This window comes from Coenobita brevimanus, chromosome 94 (assembly GCF_032717465.1).
Source record: "Coenobita brevimanus isolate Jiangsu-jjx chromosome 94, ASM3271746v2, whole genome shotgun sequence".
NCBI lineage: Eukaryota > Metazoa > Arthropoda > Malacostraca > Decapoda > Coenobitidae > Coenobita > Coenobita brevimanus.
The window spans coordinates 9,156,729-9,168,393 of NC_137047.1; the positions used below are offsets into that span (position 1 = coordinate 9,156,729).

General features: G+C 42.2%; 1 protein-coding gene across 1 annotated transcript; it reads right to left on the bottom strand.

Moving 5' to 3' along the window:
* Nucleotides 1-1,015: 1,015 nt before the first annotated feature.
* LOC145412995 (solute carrier family 49 member 4 homolog) lies at nucleotides 1,016-11,364 on the bottom strand. Its single transcript, XM_080282816.1, has 10 exons — nucleotides 11,319-11,364; nucleotides 10,551-10,729; nucleotides 9,239-9,480; nucleotides 7,723-7,835; nucleotides 6,642-6,770; nucleotides 5,825-5,954; nucleotides 5,125-5,233; nucleotides 2,811-2,997; nucleotides 2,326-2,508; nucleotides 1,016-1,119 (listed from the first exon to the last, which is right to left on the bottom strand). The coding sequence occupies exons 1-10, from the start codon at nucleotides 11,362-11,364 to the stop codon at nucleotides 1,016-1,018; spliced, it is 1,422 nt and encodes a 473-aa protein (XP_080138942.1).
* Between the last annotated feature and the right edge of the window lie 301 nt (nucleotides 11,365-11,665).

Sequence of the window (11,665 nt, forward strand, 5' to 3'; positions counted from 1 at the left end):
TTGCGCAGGGGTAAAGAAAGAGCGGAGTCGGCTTAGCAAACCCAATCTGACGACAGACGTCTAGTAGTGAAAGCTTGAAATCTCTCCAGAACTTATTAATCTAGAGAAAGCTAGAATAAAATATAAAAGTCCGTCACCGGACCGAGGGGGATAAATCTTTTCAATCCGATGACGCATTTTTATTCTTTATTATTGTACTGGTAGTGAAGATGTCAACCCATTCTGTCTCAGGATTTTTTTTTTTTCTTGTTCTTCCTGTAGATTTTTTTCAACTGTAAGAGTCTTTTCTGTCAAGGGGGTTTAGATATAGCCTTCAATAATCTTTTTTAACTGTACCAGGGGACTCGCCTAAGCTGAATAAAATCGTCTGGAAATAGCGACGATAAACTAATACGTCACGGGATTCAAGGGGTTGAAGGCTGTGATTAACCCCTCATGTTCGAAAAGTATCTGTTGAACTGAGTTAAATCGCCAGGAGTAAAAAAACAATGAAAAACAAACAAATAAATACAAATATAATAAAAAAGGATGCCTACGAACTGTATGGGAGTGAGTTTTAAGTTAGGGTCAAGTCAAGATGACGGGGACTACAATAGATCTCAAAATATGACAAATATGATATCTCTGCGGTGATTCAGTTGTCGATGTCCTTGAGTTCAAAGATAAGGTGATGATCAGAACTTGACAGCGAATCTCAAAACATGACGTGATAGTCGTCAGTTTTCTGTTGTCGATGTCCTCTAGTTCTAAGACAACATGATAACGCTACAGTAGATCTCAAAATAGGAACTTCATATCTTACATTTGGTTCAGCTGTCACTGTCTGCTGGTTCATAGATAGGATGGTGATGAGGACTCGACAGTGGATCTCAAAACGGACACAAATGGTTGATGAATTCAGTCGTCTGTGTCCGCTAGTTCAGTGATGAGATGATGACCAGGTTCAGTTGTCGATGGATAAGATGACGATACGAACACTGAATCTCAAAGCATCCTATAATATCCGTCGGTGTGTTCAGTTGTCGATGTTCGCCCTGGTCGAGTGTATATTGACGTAGTAGAGCGGCAGGATAGTGAAGGAGGAAGTGATGACTATCGTGCTTACCATCCACGTGAAACCTGTGGAGGGGAAGCATCATGAGGCTTTGTTGTGAAGTTTCTAAAATTACATTTTCTTCGGTAGCACCTTTTTCCTCATTCAATTTATAGTTATGAGAAAAGCCTTTATATATATATATATATATATATATATATATATATATATATATATATATATATATATATATATATATATATATATATATATATATAAGATGACTTGCCATTGCATTGCTTTAGTAGCTTATGTAACATCTGTAGTCATATGCTTGTCTTGGGAAAGGGGAGAAAGTATACTATAACATTGTTAACATCATAATTTCTCTAAGTGCAAAAGTTTTTCAAAACAGTGAAAATAAGTTTTAAGGAAATTTTATATATATATATATATATATATATATATATATATATATATATATATATATATATATATATATATATATATACATATACAGTGTTTTTCAAATGAAACAGCCCCATAAACAGTTTCAAATGTTTTCAGAGAAACACTGAAAACTATGTTTTTAATGCATTTTTTTTTTTTTTTGGGGGGGGGCGGTGACTGAATCGGTAGAGAAGCGACCAGCAGTGCTAATGGACCCAGGATCGAATCCTGGCTGGGACAGGGGACAGCTTAAGGATTTGAATTTCATAAAAGGAGACCGTACGATCTACAAGAAGACCGGCCGACATGTAAAAATACCCCCGCTAAAACCGGTACACCAGTCCTGTATGAGACAGCCCTAGCATGTATTCAGTATGGACGGTGGATGTTAGCGCCGAAGTGGTGACATTAGGAGGTGTGTAGGAGGACGTCTGGGCCTTGGGAGTGGCCCTAAAGCCTTTTCCCAAAGTCGGGCACATTAAAAAAAAAAATAACATATATAGGCAAACAATAACATTTTAGAAGTGATGCAGCCGAGCTTTACTCTGTCTGTCTGTCTGTCTCTCTCTCTCTCTCTCTCTCTCTCTCTCTCTCTCTCTCTCTCTCCTGTATATTGGCTATATAATATGCCGATATACTGTATAATGTTACCATGTATCCGTGTCATCAGTGACAGTTACAAGGGGCCGGGGAGGATGGATGGAGGGAGTTATATATTCGTCCATTCATTGCATTTGCATGGGGCTGTTGTGATCATGCTGTGCACCACGTTAGGTGCCTGCACCCTCGTAGGTTCTAGGTCGGATGCATTCAAGAAAAAAAAAAAAAAGCCAATCACTCACCAAGACTAGGGTTATTAAGGACGAAAAGGACAGCGGTGATGACGACTCCGTCCGTGGCGATCAGCACTCCCGACACCAATAACTCTGACACCGGGAAGGCAAGGTCAATGGCTGCCTCAAAAAACAGAGGTATTGCTGCGTAGCTGAAAGTTACTCCGCCCACCACCGACACATACACCTGCCCTGTTCGTGGAGATAATAAACATTTATGATAGGGTGCCCTGGATGAGAAAGATTATATGTACAGTTCGTCTGTATGTCCTAGGTAGTTGGTCAGTGAACTTGGAAATAAATTGTCACTTAAGTGGTCAGTAGCATCAACTCAAACGTTTGCATCAGAATTCTGGTGTTTTCGCCGGCATCTGCTATGAAGCTTGAAGCAGAATATGTTCTGCAGTATTCAGCATCTTCTATGCAGTGTATTAATATAATTGAGAGTGAATACACGGATAATACCAGAATTTAGGAAATGACGATTATCTCACATGTTGAGACCGGGATGATCTGGTAGGTGAGCAGGAGGAACCAGTAGAAGCAGGCAGTGGTGGCGATCATGAGGGAGATGAGCAGCAGCTTTATGTGACCTTGAATCAGGTCATTGAGGCGACCTGCGATGACCGGCAACACACCGGAGGCCAGAACGGACACCGTCCCCACCCACATGGCAGAGTTCTGCAGATAGCCAACCGGGGGGGATATTACACAAAATTATCCTCTGTTTTTCACATCAGGTCATCTTGGTTTGTATCACTTCCCTGATATATGAATGTCTTTGCCGTACTAATGACCCATTAGCTCTTCGGTTTCATATTAGCACAGGCTTTTTATTTTTACAATTGTGAGAACAGTTGGGTAGTAAGTATTTTGGTACTGTGTTTGGTTGTTGAAACGTTCTCGGGGTATGTTGTAATGTATTAAGACTTCGTGACTGTTCATGAATGGTCTGATTCCAGGAATATAGAGCATACTTATATTGTTGGTTCCTTAAACTGTAATACCGTCATCATCTCGGCGGAAGAGGGGGGGGGGGTGGCAGGGTGGCTCAGTGGTAGAGCGTTGGACTAAAGACCGGAGGGGTCGTGAGTTCGACCCATGCCCGGCAGGTGCCATGCCGGGAGGGGTAGCGCCCTTCTGTCACCTAGCAGGGCTATATGACCTAATAAGGTCTAGCTCGGGGGAACATTTCCCTTCCTCTTCGGTGGGGGAGGTGAAATTAGGTTGGTTGTGAGTGTAGAGTTTACGAGCCGCACCCCATTGGTTATTCTCTTACTTTTCATTGGCGGTCAAGGAGATGGGTGGGATCTTTAGCAGTACTATCACATGATGCGCCACACCGCCTTGTTTATATAAATTGCTTTAGATTTACACTTTTTCATGCCACGTTATACACTACATGACAGTTGTTAGTCTGCATCGTGGGGTATAGATATTTTTCTGTGTTCAAAGTATTCAGCAGTAATTACAGCATAAAAATCACTACTCATCAATACCGATGAGATTTTGAAGATGTCTGTTTATAACAAATGCTCAAGCACTGTGTGATATAATGAAGTCCTCCACCCATCTTACTTCCTGACAACCCTTGACGTGAGAAACTCGTTTTTATTTCTTTTACTGTTTTAATCTGACTACACACACACACACACACACACACACACACACACACACACACACACACACACACACACACACACACACACACACACACACACACACACACACACACACACACACACACACACACACACACACACACACACACACACACACACAGTTTGCTGTATAGTCGTCCTTTCAAATGACTGGCGAATTATTGAATTACTTTAAACTTGAGGGTCGAAGTTGTAACAGTATATCAGTAGGTGTGTGTGTGTGGAAGGGGGGGGGGGAAGGAAGGTGTAAGTTACTGGCACACTACTATTATCCCGTTTGAATAATTTCCATTTTACATGGATAAATAGTTTTCATTCCTGGAGGCTATGGCTGGTATTGAGAGCATAATGCAGCGTGTTGGTTTAACACATTGCTTAACACCTGAAACTTGCCTACGGTCGGTTGGACTTTTTAATGATTACTGAAGTATGGGATGTGTTGCCGGAAAGGGACACCTTCACGTGATAGCTTCTATAAAACCGGGCGGCTCCACTGCCCTGTTATACACACATCCCTCAACTTCCCCCCTCCCCCCTTAAAGAGGATGGTGGACTACAGGATAAGGTAACCTTAGCGTGTAGTCCAATGGGTTCATGCTCAAATGAACTTGGGTCATAGCAACAATAATGTGGGATATAAATGTTATAAAGGGTGGTTCATTTGTTTTGCCACCGTAGTCGTGGATCTCGGCCAACAAAGCCTAGTGTGTTGAGGAGACGGCTGTTACCAACGTTTGCCTTGCTTCATTGTCTGTATATTTTCCATAATCCATTCATGTTTGCTTTATAGTGCCGCGTCAGTTCAATACGTGTGGATAACCCATTCCAACACCCTCACCTATAGACCTAGCCGTCCCCACAACACAAGATACAGTAAGTCGTCGTTTTGTTATGAGGTTCTTTTTATCGGAAGTCCACAGCGAATTACTGAAAAATTGCCTGTTAGTGTTCGAGTGCATACCGGTAATGCTGATTACCAGTTCCCCTAGTCTGCAGTATCAGTTGAATGGAAAATTATGATATATTTAAAACACATCCATGACATAGTTTTGAGGATTGCCTGCAGTTAGTGTTTCGAGAGGCGCAGTATATGGACCACACAGCATTACTGTGTCCGGAAACTGAACACCACGCTGTTGTTCCTTACCTGGTTGAATCCTAGAGGAAAAAGGGAAAAGTCGACCACGGTGAACCAGGCGATAGGCGGACCCACGAAGACTGCATAAGTTATCAGTAAGACCAGAAATGTCTTGTTTCTGTAAAGACGAGGAACAGAGTTTGGCTGGATGCAACGATAATTGTTTGGCTGTCATTATTTCGTGGTAGACACAGTTTCACGATTTTTTTTTTTTTTTTTTTTTTTTTTACAAAGATCCACTTAAGTTAATTATGACAGTATTACGAGGCAGAGAGGAGACCCCAGGGAATGTGCGAGAAAATGAAACATTATTTTGGGGTAAGTTTTGATTTAAAAATGCACTTTCAACATTGTTTCATTTTTCAACAGCTACGGATTACAGTTACATACTAATGACCTTATGGACGGAAATGGTTTCCCACATGATTCATCCTCCCGAACTCTTGGGGATGATTAACTGGATTATGATAGCTGATGAATATTTAAGAAGTTTTAAAAGTCGTATGAACAGTATAATCTGAAAACAGTATTGAAGTGTATTATTATTATTATTATTATTATTATTATTAGTAGTAGTAGTAGTAGTAGTACAGTAACAGTAGCAGTAGTAGTAGTATAGTAATAGTAGCAGTAGTACAGTAGTAGTAGCATTGGTAGTGGTGATAGTAGATCATCCCCGGTGTACAGTAAGAAAGCTATAGTTACTGACGTTGCCAGAGTTTTGAGTCCATGGATGACCTTGAAGCGCTCAATAGCTGCGGAGAGTGATGGTGGCGAGGGCGGCTTGGCGGGAAAATACACCACCACTGCAACAAGCAGGACGCCGCACACCCCCGCAACTGGGACAGAAGTTTTCGAGGATCTTTAGTTAATTTCTAGGATAAACAGTTCTCCATAGCAGTGAATTATTATCAAGGACCTTTAAATAATTTCTAAACTATACAGATCTCCGTAGGAATAAAATACTATCAGAAGTCACATTGTTTCTCGTATTTTTTCGCTTACATATTCGCATGTTTGTGAAGTGTTTGGTGTCTGTATGAATGAAAAACTACAAGCAAGCAACTCTTCCTGCATAAACACCAGACACTGGTAATTGATCGTGTCATTAATCCATTCAGTGTGATGACGTATTTTCTTGATTTATCCTTGTTGCCTCCGGATGATTTTACTTAGCTTTGGGGAGACGGTGTTGTGAAGGGGTAAATGTAAGCTGTTATCTAATCTCACCATTTCGAATATTCTCTCAGTTTGAGTAAAGAGAGCTGGAGGTTGCAAGAATAAACAGAGAATTGAGTTATCGGCGTTAAGGGGTTAGAATAAACAAACTTTTCGTGGATAACACAGGCATTGGAACCTAATAGTGTGATAAACTGGCTTTCACTGCACAGCATCAGACATTGGAACCTGATAGTGTGATTAACTAACTTTCATTGCATAACGAAACTGAGATTGGAAACTGATCGTGTGACAAATTAAGTTCCCCGCATAACAAAACAAAGGAACCAGAAAACCGTAATACTAACCGATGTAGAGGAGGAGCATGACTTGTTGGACGACCTGGGTGACGGGGACGCCACTGAAGGGGACACTTACGATCAGCGGCTCCAGGAAGCTACCCATGGTTCCCAGCTGGTTGGCGCCCAGTGCGACGGCTGAGGAGGTGATGAGTCAATAGAAGGAAGGTATTAGGCTGCTGCTGCTGCTGTTATTATTATTATTATTATTATTATTATTATTATTTCATCTTAAATGTCAGGACCAATTTGCTTACCCCCGGGCTTCTACGCTCCTCATGAGGCAATACAGGATTGAATGATGGATGAATGGATTTTTATTATTATCATCATCATTATTATTATTATTATTATTATTATTACTATTATTACTATTATTAATCGCTTAAAGGCAGCCTTCGGCCGTCTTCGCTTGATGTCAGAAGGCCAGAAATGAGCCGTAATTCGGGAACCGGTGGCCCGATTGAACTGGAAACGGTTTTATTCTTGATGGGCATTTTAACGGTACCTTCCTGTAACAAAAATTGCGCTACGTTGCGCATTTTTTCCTGTGTTGCGGTACCACACAAACCAACAAACATACACAAATCGGATAACTATAGATTATTATTATTCATTATTATTATTATTATTATTATTATTATTATTATTATTTTATTATTATTATTATTATTTTATTATTATTATTATTATTATTATTATTATTATTATTATTATTATTATTATTACTACTACTACTACTACTACTACTACTACTACTACTACTACTATTAGTGCTGCTGCTGCTGCTGCTATTATTGTTGTTTTATTATTACAAAAAAGCTGCATAAAACGAGAACTTGCTAACTTCACTACCATGGTAACACTACCGCCTTCCCAACCTCACCATCTCCCTAACTCCTCCACCTTCCTAGCACCACCACCATACTAATCTCATCAGCTTCCCAACCTCACTACCTCCCTAACCTGACCACCCTCCTAACCTCCACTGAACGAGTAAACTCGCCACGTTGCCAACCTCACCATCCAGCCAACATCACCATCCTGCTAACCTCACTCTCTACTAACCTCTACACCTTCCTAACCTCACCTAGTGCCGTGGTGCGCTCGTTGATGGGGAACCAGGTAGCTGCGATGACGGGGGGAGCAGTGAGTATGAAGGAGGCGGCCCCACCGGTCACGATGGCGCACACATGGCACAGTCTGTCACCATATACACAACGATATGATGACACAGTCTGTCACCATATACACAACGATATGATGACACAGTCTGTCACCATATACACAACGATATGATGACACAGTCTGTCACCATATACACAACGATATGATGACACAGTCTGTCACCATATACACAACGATATGATGACACAGTCTGTCACCATATACACAACGATATGATGACAGTCTGTCACCATATACACAACGATATGATGACACTGTCTGTCACCATATACACAACGATATGATGACAGGCTGTCACCATATACACAACGATATGATGACACAGTCTGTCACCATATACACAACGATATGATGACACAGTCTGTCACCATATACACTACGATATGATGACACAGTCTGTCACCATATACACTACGATATGATGACACAGTCTGTCACCATATACACAACGATATGATGACACAGTCTGTCACCATATACACAACGATATGATGACACAGTCTGTCACCATATACACAACGATATGGTGACACAGTCTGTCACCATATACACAACGATATGATGACACAGTCTGTCACCATATACACAACGATATGATGACAGGCTGTCACCATATACACTACGATATGGTGACACAGTCTGTCACCATATACACAACGATATGATGACACAGTCTGTCACCATATACACTACGATATGATGACACAGTCTGTCACCATATACACAACGATATGATGACACAGTCTGTCACCATATACACAACGATATGATGACACAGGCTGTCACCATATACACAACGATATGATGACACAGTCTGTCACCATATACACAACGATATGATGACACAGTCTGTCACCATATACACAACGATATGATGACACAGTCTGTCACCATATACACTACGATATGATGACACAGTCTGTCACCATATACACAACGATATGATGACAGTCTGTCACCATATACACAACGATATGATGACACAGTCTCACCACACACACACACACACACACACACACACACTAACATATTGACTCAAGTGACATGGTCTCTCACAGCACACGTTACGTCATTAATACACTTAGGGTCAGATACGCCAAAGTGGCTTTTCATTTAGCGTGTCATTTGTATTAATCAGTCTTTTTGCCTCTGGTTGCGTTGCGCCTTGGGGTTATTTTCTTGATTATTTTGGCAAACTACTGGTCGATTTACTCCAGATTTTTTCACCACTCTATTTCCCACTTGGTTTTGCATGATAACTATATAATATGGAGTAAACCGTTCTTTTGTCTCTTATTAGATTCATTCTGACCACTGTATACATGCTTGTATAGTGACTATGCCATTGACAGCCTTCAGGTCCTGGAAGCAGTCTTTCGGAGGATATGAAGTAATACAGCATTATATGAAAAACGTACATGGTGAAGGCGGGCGTGGTGGAAGTGATGCAGCGGACCCCAGTGCCAGCAGCCATGAGGACGGCGCTTACGATCATACCCACCCTGAGGCCGTAGCGCTGAGTGGCCCAGCAGGTAGGCAGCATCAGCGTCACTATCATGATGGTGCCCCAGTTAGTGAGCAGAGCCACTGTGGACGACTCCCACCCGAACGCAGACTCCATGCTCTTGGAGATCGGACCCCAGGTGACCCAGACCAACCCCTTTTGTTGAGGTTAGATAGAACATATGTTGACATATGAGAATCGCAACATTTGAGTCTTTTTTTCCCCTAAGAATATATGTTGAAATGTGGGAATTGCTACAACTCCACCCTTTGTTTAGTTTAGATAGAATGTCCGTAGAAACATGAGAGTCGCTACAACTAAGCAGTTTATGTTGTCATATACTGGATTGTTTGGATATGCGAGAATCATGATACGGTAAGCCTCGAGATGTCTTCCTTTCCTTTTTTTCGCCATTAATTCCACTGCAAATTAAAATATGCCTATTAAACCTCCATACTCTAGGCGAACAGACCCCAGTTGATCCACGTTTAGCCATTACTCCATGTTGTTCGGTAGAATATGTCAGATTGTGATAATGAAGGTAGTAGTAGAAGAATACGAGATAACAGATGAAATATGCACACGAGGCAGATAAGGATTTAGAGACATCACATACTCTTACCCTAAACCCTATACACCTCATACCCTCACCTATTACTTCCTACTTTCACCCTTCACGTTGTGCCATACCTCATATCCTCACCTAGCACATGATACTCTCACCCTACACATCATGCTGTCACCTCATACTCTTACCCAACATCTCGTATCCTCATCCAACACCAAATACTCTTACCCTCACCTCATATCCTCACTCTACACCATACCTCACGCTACTCCTCATTCCTTTATTCTGCACCTCCTCTGCCTCATATTCTCACCTCATACCTTCACCCTACATCTCATACCCAACTTCATAGCCTCACTTCATACCTTCAACCCACACCACCTTCACCCTTCACCTCATATCCTTACCGCATACCTTCACCCTACACCTCATACCCTAGCCTCATACGCTCACCTTATACCTTCGCCCTACACTTCATACCCTCATCTATTGCCTTCTTTCGACAGCTCATGCTTTCACCCTGCACCTCATACCTTTAGCCTGCACCTCATACACACACACCTCATACCCTCACCCTGTACCCCATACCTTCACCCAACACCTCATATCGTCACCTGATACCCTTACTCTGCACTCAACACCCTTATTACACACATACCCTTATAAAGTTCATCATGGAGAACACGGCCAGAATCCAGAATCTCGACCTATAGGATCTGACGGGTAGGGCATCATCACGCGTGGGCTCTGACTCGTGGCTCTCACAGGCGTCGTAGCTGCAATGTCCGTCACGGCCGTCCCTCTGTGGCCCCCCGTCACTACCAGACACCAGACATTCTGATAGCAGTGAGAACAGCAAGGGCATGGAGAGGCGAAATTATATGTAAACACACACACACACACACACACACACACACACACACACACACACACACACACACACACACACACACACACACACACACACACACACACACACACACACACACACACACACACACACACACACACACACACACACACACACACACACACACACACATTATACTACTTCGCGCCTTTTAATGGAGTGACCTGGAGTTTTTAAACCCATTCGCTGTGAAGGGTTAGTCACTGCTAATTAAAATCGCCTGGTGTTAGCGACATTGAAGTACTGTTGTTGTAGGGTGCCCATTCCAAACACCCCAATAGTAGGTGTGGCCCCTGGTTCATCTGAATGTTAACCTAGTAGACTGCAGGCTGAAGTTTTCCTCCCCTGCTCTCCACTATCCTTTCGGCGGAGAGGAAGGTAATGGAGGGACGCGTTTATAACCAGTCAGCGGTATATCCGTACCATCACATGAAGGAGTTCCTCTGCAGCACCTGACCACTGCAGCGAAAAGGTTGAGTCAGTTACGTTCAGGTACCCACCTTAGTAAGTGCTTACCTGTTTCATCAGAGGTTCCAAGGTGTCTGAAGCCGCTGTCATTCATCCTTCACAGATCGCTGAAATGAATGACAGTAATTTGCGTTTAGTTTATTGATGTGCTTATACTGTGCATCATATTTTGTATTGCTGTTGAGAACTAAGCCCCGCTATGTTACACTTATCTTGTTGTTGTTTATCCACGGTCTATCAGGCCAAGCAAACCCGTCGACATTAGATAAGCAACTGCTTCTCTAGGGTCGTCTTACGGATTTAATACACACACACCTTGCGGGAAACCGGTGTCCCTATGTGGTAGACAGGGCCATACAGTGGTCAGACCAGTCATCTTCACATGGAGGTACAGT

What these genes read in the sequence shown, in the direction of transcription:
- LOC145412995 (XM_080282816.1), bottom strand. Translation starts at nt 11,364, where the DNA reads ATGAATGACAGCGGCTTCAGACACCTTGGAACCTCTGATGAAACAG. An exon ending in CCATGATGAACTTTATAAGG is followed by an intron (nt 9,481 to 10,550) that starts GTATGTGTGTAA and finishes CCTCAACAAAAG; the next exon opens with GGGTTGGTCTGGGTCACCTG. An exon ending in GATCATCCCGGTCTCAACAT is followed by an intron (nt 2,509 to 2,810) that starts GTGAGATAATCG and finishes CTCCACGAACAG; the next exon opens with GGCAGGTGTATGTGTCGGTG.